Source organism: Pangasianodon hypophthalmus, chromosome 18 (genome assembly GCF_027358585.1).
Source record: "Pangasianodon hypophthalmus isolate fPanHyp1 chromosome 18, fPanHyp1.pri, whole genome shotgun sequence".
Taxonomy (NCBI): domain Eukaryota; kingdom Metazoa; phylum Chordata; class Actinopteri; order Siluriformes; family Pangasiidae; genus Pangasianodon; species Pangasianodon hypophthalmus.
This window is the reverse complement of record NC_069727.1, coordinates 10438435-10447309: the sequence shown is the minus strand read 5'-3', so window position 1 is coordinate 10447309 and position 8875 is coordinate 10438435. Positions and strand designations below refer to the sequence as shown.

Sequence of the window (8875 nt, the reverse complement as noted above, 5' to 3'; positions counted from 1 at the left end):
GCGTTCTTCTGCAAGATGACTGTACAATGCGAGCATGAATGAGACTACACTGCCCTCTGCTGGATACAAAAATACAAGCAGCCAGAACAGACCCTGTGAAGGCTTCTACACCACAGTTGCACTGCCTTTCACATGCAGGCCTAAGCATTTCACCCCCTTGAACTTTTCCGCATGTTGCACTGCTACATCCTGGAACTGAATTGAACTTCAGTTCAGTAGTGACATAAAGTCATACATGTCATATCTTCAAGATTGAAGATTTTTATTTGTCACATACACAGTTATATACAGTATATAACTTGCAGTGAAATGGAAACCTGGCGTACTCCTCTTAGACTGTGCATTAAATACTAAATTAAAGTTAAAATTTAAAAATCAGAAATGAATAAGAAATAATAAGAAATAAGATAAGAAATAAGAACTATGAAATATATATACAGGAATGTGTAAAATGGATGTACAAAATACACAGTATGTTATGTGTAGTAACAATACAAAGTGCAAAGTGCTTTTCTTGTGTGCTTTTCGGACTAATGCCCTCCTAACCCACTAAAAAAAGTGTTGTCTGTATGTTTCTCTTACTACTTCTCTTACCTCCCTGACAGAGTGTTTAGACTGATGATATTCTTAGTCTGTGACCTAGTGAACCACTATCACAATGTATTTATTGATAAAGACTTCAAAGCACGTGACTAAGTCGCTCTGGATAAGGGCATCTGCCAAATGCTATAAATGTAAATGTAAACGGAAGAACGCCTTCTTCAAGGTTCAAGAACTTTATTGTCATTTACACAAATAAGGTTTCTTGTACACAGGTGCAGCCTGTAATAATAATAATAATAATAATAATAATAATAATAATAATAAAGGAAGATAATAAAGTACATTTTAAACAATATATAAAAATATAAAGGCTTAAAGAATAAAAATGATGAATAAAATACAATGAGACCATGTTTCTTAGCTGGACTTGTAGGCCTCACTTCAAGCAGTTGAACTCTGAAGCTGTTGCTGTTTATTTTTTAAAGGTACTTTGGTTACTGTCATGTTCATACAAACATATATAAATAATAAAGTTGGGGTTAGAACACAGAGTCAGCCATGATACAGTGCCCCTGGAGAAGGGAGGGTCAAGGGCCTTACTCAAGAGCCCAACAGTGGCAGTTCAGAGGGGCTGGGGCTTGAACTCCTGACCTTCTGATCAGTAACCCACAGCCTTAAACTTCGAGCCACCACTGCCCGAAATGAAGGGGTGAGGTGGTGTTTCATCCTTTTCAGTTGTAATTACAGGCTAGGTACCTGTTGATTTATCACTGTTGATTTTCCTCTTCTCTGTAATTTTAGCTATTCTTAAGAGTATACAAACAGTCTGCCATGATATACCTGTCACTGGATATTCAGTTTCATCATTGCGGTTAATAATACGGATATTTGTGTATTCTTTATAAAACAGATAGCACATCAACAGGCACAAACCTTTTAAAAACCTTTTAAAAAGTCATAAAGCAGTATTATTTTTCTTAAGTAGATCCATATGTAGGCAGGTGGAATGTCCTTCAGTGGAATTAGAAATCTTTAAAAGTGATTTTCTCCCTTTTTAACTTTTGGGAGTTAACTAAATTTAAAAAGCTAGATCTTTATTTGTGGTTGAGTGAAAAAAGATAAATATATTTAAATACAGGGAAATTTGTAATATTCAGAAATATATAGGAAATATCAAAATTTGACCATGTTGATGATTTTCCCAGGCTGATCATTAGTAATAGTTTATTCATCTCAGTCTTAAAGTCAAGACAAAAATCCTGCAGTTAACACACCAGAGTCTCCAAGCACATGCATAAGCACATGCAAGCACATGCAAAAACAATGAGATGCTTTTAAATAGGCTTGGAAAACCTTCCAATATAAACTGTTTGCCTCTTGAGTGGTCTATAGAATGCGCCAAATATGTGGAGCAGAGACTCAGTGAGAAGCAATTGAACTTCTGATCTGGAGTACAAGTGACAAAAAAAAGATGCAGAGCAAGATTTTGAGATAAAATTCCATGCCTATGCTAGTAGAAACAAGCAGCATGCAATGACCACATCAATATGTTAGGGTCTAGTGAGAGAATGGATGCCAGAGAAGGATGAATAAATCTGCTATTTGTAAAGAAAGTAATGAGAACATATTTTGAAAGTGATAAGAATTCAAAAGCTGGAAGTAACTCTAAGATCTCAGCAATCAAAAAGCCGCTACTTTGTGATCCAAATAAGGGTCCACGAAAGATCATACCAACTTTTATAACCATTGCTGTTATCAGCATGAGCCGTCAGCTTCAGTGGCCAGTCCAACAACCCCATATCTGACTTGGAATGCCGAAAAGAAAGAGGAGGATGAAGAGTACAATGTATAATCTTTATTATGGTGATGATTTTTAAGGAGACATTTATTTAACATTTATGGAAGGAGTCTCAGTTGTAAGTGCTTTGTAACAGTCAAAGTTTCCCAGTCTTCAGAGGAGGAGTTCATGCTTTTTGGTTAAAAAAAAAAAAAAATTCCAGTTTCCCTGAAAAATGCCATGCTGCGGGGTTTTTTTTGAGAGAGAGAGAGAGAGAGAGAGAGAGAGAAAGGCTGGTGAGGGATCGACTGTTTATCGCACCTATAATGAAATTGAGAACAGAAATTAACTTGTCTCTCAGACTTTCCACAACACTAAATATATCTATAAACCATTAAAATGTGTGATGTGTCATTCATTAATAAATTAAACATTGTAATCTTTGGCAAATCAGTCTGGTATAAGCAGAATAACACACTTTGGGAGGGGTAGCGGCACTCGGCTTGTGCGTTGTGCCACATCACACCCCCTTATTTTCGTATAACAGCAAGGTCTGTTTGTTATTCTGCACAAATGTTACAGGAGCCCTATATTATAAATCAGGAACTGTACAGTGGTCAAGGCTTGGGGGTCACAGATAATTCATAAAGTCCATTCGGGGTCAAAAGTTTAATAACTCCTGACCAGTCATTATTAATATATCATTCTGATGTTACTACACTATGCAAATGTACACGAGCAAACAAACTGTTTGACAAGTCAGAATTTGATTTATGAAACCTCGACGTAAACACTTTAGCACAGGGCGACTCCAGAACACGTGAACGCAGCATTTCCCGCCCCTCTTCGCGCCTCCAAATGCGGAACTTGCTCTAAACTGCTTCCACCCGGTCAGAGTGAGCCTCCACGCCAAACAACACACCAACACGCCGCAAATAATCCTCTTACGCACTTCACCAACCGGAGATTTAACCCATCGACATGCATATTAAAACAGGTGAGACGTTTTTTGGTTATATACACTGCGGCCTGCTGTAGGTAGTTTTGTGAGTCTGCTTTGTTTTAAACATTAACCACCAAATTGTTGGAAAGTTTTCGAGTCAACAACGCCCGGAATGAGCCGAGTCTTACGAAACTTTCTTACGAAAGCGTGTGAGTAACAGAGACTATATACTCTGTTAGTTTATACTCTCTTAATTATCCAGTTCATTTTATTTTCTGTATCTATATATTTATATATCCGCCATGATGGCTAAGCTTCTGTTACTCGAACTTTGCGTACTGTGCTAGCTAGCTAGTTAGCCATTGTAAATATTAAGCATATTAGCACGTTTATACACTACCACGGCACAGTCAAGATCCCAAGTATCTCTTTTTTGAATTATATTTGGTAAAGAAACAAAGCAACACAAAATGTCGGGCGAACTTTCTTCAGCTAATGTGGCCGCCTTTAATGCTACTAGGAAATTTCTAGGTGAAGCTACGCGCATGCGCAGAACTCCTGCGCGCCCTAATACAACATGCACTAAAACAGGTCGTTTGTTAAATTCTTCTTTTATCTACAAGTGTAAATTGTGTTTCTAATGATACCCTGCTCCAACAAAATAATTTTAAAAAGATGTCCAAAGGGGTGGATTTGCTTATAACGAGCATAGCAGGTTGTATGTAGTGAGCTTGAGTTTGAACTGAAGTGAATGTTGAAGCGTCTGTGGTAACGAGTTAGCTACTCGGAAGCGCCATTTTAACTCGTACAGAGGGAAATAGGTGAAGTTAATGGACTGTGGACTGACTACAGTTGACTTCGAGGTAACAAAACTAAGCAAAGCTCATCCTCAGTTCATTAATGCAGCAGGTCCTCTGTTTATGTGTAGTTACATGCTGTGTTCAATAACAGCCTCTTCAGAACACACAAAGTGCAATTGTAAGAAAAGATGGGAGATGAGAGCAAAAGTACATGTTCAAAACAAACAGGAGTCTACTTTGTAACTGCAAAGCAACTGCTGGGTTGGATCAAAAGTCTACACCCACAATATAAGCTACGTTCTCACACACGCACACATACATGGTACTCGCTGGTACATCTGAGTGTCTTTTTTCACCTCTTGATACTAACATGGTTGAGATAAGTAGTGGCACACTTGCTGTCGGTTAGCACTGAACAAGTCGAACAACACAACCTGAACTTTTGGTCAGCTTTTTCTGCCATTGCTCCTCTTCAGCCATATCAATAACTCTAACATGCATCATGCTGGAGCTTCACTTCCTGTTCATTTATAGCCCACCCTTATATGGGCTGCCTGTCACATGCAAAATGACTGACAGGCAGGAAGGACTGCAGCAGTGTTTCCTCATTGGTTAATACAGCTGTAACATGTTGAAACATTTTGTTGCTGATTACATACCCATGGGCTGTAACAGACTTTATTTCTCCACACACACACCAGGACATAAAGACAGTTGAGTCATAAGGACAGCATGTTTATGTAAAATGCTTACAGCATCTTAAGTTTTGAGGTGGGAAAAATGTCAGCATATTGGCCGGTTTAAGGAGGACACTGTTTTCTGTTTAATCTTTAACTCATGCTTGTGAATTGTATTGTGTCCTGGTGCTTAAATCATGTAGCCTATTTGATGTCATGAAACCTCACCCACTGTGCAAGACACAATGCTCTAAAATGAAACAAACAAACAAAATTTTAATTGCATCTGTTTCTGTATCAGGTACCTGGGAGTCAAATAATGCCGTGTGCGAGTCTGACACGTTGTGTGACCCTGCCGTCCTCGTCGCTCCTCCCCAAGCTGAGCCACACATCCGGAACCGGCGGCTTTCCCCTGGCTCTGGCAGCTGTGGCGGAGGTGGAGGTGGCTGTGCCGCCAGAGTGGACACACTTTCCCCCCATCAGACATCAAACAGCCCTCATCATGAAGGATCTTCACATGGAACTGTTCACACACAATCCTTGAACAGGGAGCACAGGGCTCAGAACAGGGGCAGAGGCCCTCGGCGTGAGGGAGCCAGTCAAAAACTCCATAAATCCTCTCAGGCACAGAAGGAGAGGTGGATGGGAGAAACCTTGTCATCGCTCAGACCTCCTCCCGCCTTCCCGGTGAAGGACAGCCCTGCCAAGCTGCAGCCAGCGGTCAGTTATGCCTCCAAGGTGAAGGCGGGCGGATACTCTGGGGGCGTGGCTGAAGAGCCACCTGGCATCGGGGCACTTCTGCAGAATCAGTGGGGACTCAGCTTCATTACTGATGGTCCAGTGATGGAGAACTCCGCTTCAGTCGCTGAAGAGGTTACAGAGCAGAGTCCACCTGTGATTGTTCATCACGTTGCTGGAGAAATGGTTTCAGAAAACTCAGCGGCTTTGCCGAGCCAGTGCTCAAAGGAGCCTGAGGATTCTGCACAGCTGCTGCTCACCTGTCGCCATCTAATGGAAGCCGCGCAGTATCATACACAAGGTGCGTTTTGTGAGGGTTGTTACACACTCACTCGAAATCATGCTCAGCTTCACTTTATAACGCACATTTAATAGGAGACAGTGTTTATTTTAGCCAAGTTGCTATTGTTTGAACTCTAGCTGAAAAACTAGAAACTGAAAATTCTGATCTATGTAGCAGATTTCTCCAAAATACGAGCTTTCACTTTTTTGTAGTATTACTAAATGGCCTGAGCTTAATGTTTGAAAATTGTGTCTAACCATACTATCTAAATTTTTTCCTCTCTTTCTCTCTCTCTCTCTCTCTCTCTCTCTCTAGAATGGAGTGCAGTCTTCAGGAAACAAAAAGAAGGTAAGAAATTTCACTCCTGCGCTTAAAATACAAACTTGCAAGTCTTATCATATTTTCCTACTTTATACCAGTTCTACATCACTGAGGGGCCAAAATAAAGACTGTTTCAACTGTTTAGTTGAGTTGAGTTTACTCGAGTTGCATGACGAGGATAAATAGCACAAACTGTGAATGTGATGTGCCTCATAGGCTTGTGTGATATTGATTTTTCACTCCTTGCAATTTACCATTTAAAAAAAAAAAAAAGACTATAAACTATTTATTTTCAGAACTGACAGGATAAAAAAGCATTTCTACCATTTCAGGCTTGAGGAGAGTAGGGAAGGGTGTAATGATTTTATCAGCTGTGAAGCCTGGCAGAATCCGACTCCTGTTTGCGTGCACATGTTACAGAGTAGGCATACAGGTGCTGCATCTGTACTCAAGATTTCTATTGTTTCTGTTGAGAACTTGCGAATAAGCTACTGTGCGGTGGAATCGCACACAAAGGGGCGTCACAATCTCTCGGCAAGGGGGGAAAAACTCCAGCATATTTAATACTTTCATTCATAAATTCCCCGAAAATTTCTGGTGGCAGTCTAATGATAGCTGTACAGAACGTACTGTACAGTGCTCTATTTTATTTCACGTTAATGAACTCAAAGCATTCTCCTTTTACCCTGACAGAAAGCGAGGGTGATCTCACATGCACGAGCATGTGAGATGGGGAGAAGGGCAGGACTTCCAGGACGTGTCTGTTATAATTACAGAGTTAAAAGTGGCCGTGTCAGTCATTCCAGATTCATATGTTGATTTACTAGCCTCCTGTTTTATTGGGGAGAAAAAGAACTGCTCTTTTGGCGAATGTACTAGCGTACTCTGATGTTAAATATCGGAGCTCCTGCGCATACCGTGTGAAGGTTGGCAGGTCTGGTGATACAAAATAATATCTGAGTAAACATCCGTGGACATTGTGGAAGTGTAATATCATATAGAGACAGTTCAGTGTCGTCCCCCCCACTTTAATATTTGTTTTTAATTTAAACCTCCACGCAAGCTTTACCTGTAATCCGGATGTCGTAAGACAGCTCACAGTGCATGATAAAACTGGTTTGTTGGAATGTTTAATTTGCATATGTCAGGCTTCTATAACATCAGTATTGTAAAGGTGGAGAGAATGTCCTGTCTTCTCCTTCGATGTTTTAGAAAACTACATCTCTCCGATGCAGAGCTTACACGTTTGGTGTATCCAACCATTTTTTTTCCCCTGCCTATCAGGAGTGTATTTCTATTGTGAATGAGATGTGTGCTTCTGTCTTTTCAGATCCTGTGAAGGTCGTCTGGTACACGGACTCGTCATAGCAGCTTGCACAGCACACTTCGGCTAATTCATCCTCACACACTCGTACTCCACGCACCTTTATATTCTCTCTAGCACACTTACAATTACACACAGACACACAGACACACATCCAGTCTTTGCACTCATCTTCACTCCAAATTCCCCTTCCCCACATGAAGAAAGAAATGTCTCCGATGCATGGATGCCTTAAAACTTAACATGGCGTGGAGACCTTTCCACACATCCTTTATTTTATCATGGTGGAGAACACTGTTTACTTTTTATAGAATATCTTTATAAAGATCTGGCAATTTTATTGTAAGGGGCAAAACTTTACTTTAATGTAGCTTTTTAGCCCCACTGTTTTGCTCTTTCTCCCCCATTATAAAGTGTTTCTGTACTCACAGTGAAGACCTCCATCTCTCTGGAACCTCTGTAATTTTAGAAGTCTTCTTATTTTTGTGTTTACGTCCCATACCTATCATGTGTGTACCTTACATGGGTGGCATTTACATGGGCACAGCTGACATGCTTTGTCAGCATCAGTGCTCTAATTTCCGTTCTTAGTGCTGTTTTTAAAATATTTCCACCCTAACTTGAATGTAAAATGTACAATAGAGATCTTTTTAAAGGGGCACTGGAAGAGATTTAAGTGAAGTGTTGCAGAATAAAAGCAAAGTATAAAACCATTGTCTATTTTTTATTACTACGTGCAGAGAAATGTACTTACCGAAAAAAAAGGGGGGGAAAACTCAGGTTATCTTGCTACCTTTGGTTTTGAACCTTGTGTTTACTAAAATTTGATTAAAATTGTTTACAGTTACTTCAATTTTAGAATTTCCGGTTCTTTTTTTCAAGTATGTTGGTGTTGAAGTTGGCATTTTAAGTGGGCAGTCACCTTTTCAGCAAACAAAAAAACATTTTATTAAAATGTAGAAGTGACGAGTTCGGTACATGGCTCTGTAATCTCTAATATGTGTTTTGTTAAAGCTATTGGATGTAAAACAGCATTTTTAGAAATGCTAGAACCTGGTGTCTAGGCTTGTCTTGACTTTTTGCAGCTTAACTTTCCAGTGTCACTTTACATTTCTACACATACGGTAATGAATCATGGGTAAAATTCTGTTGTGTATTGTTTTCTAAAGTATGACGCCAGGCAGACGACTGTTGGCTTTGTTTTATGTAGATATGTGAGATGTTCTCAAATGTATCTGTTTAGATACTAAATCCAATTGTTCAATAACAATAATCTTCAAAGCAACAAGTTTTCCCTAAGGTCTAAAGTTGAATACGATCAAACCACACCTCTAAAATGTTTTGATTTGGTTATTTGTTGATGACTTAATAGGGAAGAAAATAAACTCAGGAACTACACATTAGTGTTGTCTTGATGTCCATCATGCCTTCAAAATGGATTACTGTGTACATTTTCTTTCTACTGACGT

At 39.6% G+C, this 8875-nt stretch overlaps 1 protein-coding gene across 1 annotated transcript; it reads left to right on the top strand.

Annotated features, from left to right (window-relative positions):
* The first annotated feature begins 3159 nt into the window (after positions 1–3159).
* si:ch211-214j24.10 (uncharacterized protein LOC558894 homolog) lies at positions 3160–8804 on the top strand. The gene is made up of 4 exons (XM_026923619.3): positions 3160–3317; positions 5042–5779; positions 6077–6109; positions 7413–8804. The coding sequence occupies exons 1-4, from the start codon at positions 3302–3304 to the stop codon at positions 7448–7450; spliced, it is 825 nt and encodes a 274-aa protein (XP_026779420.1). The 5' UTR covers positions 3160–3301; the 3' UTR covers positions 7451–8804.
* The last annotated feature ends 71 nt before the right edge of the window (positions 8805–8875 follow it).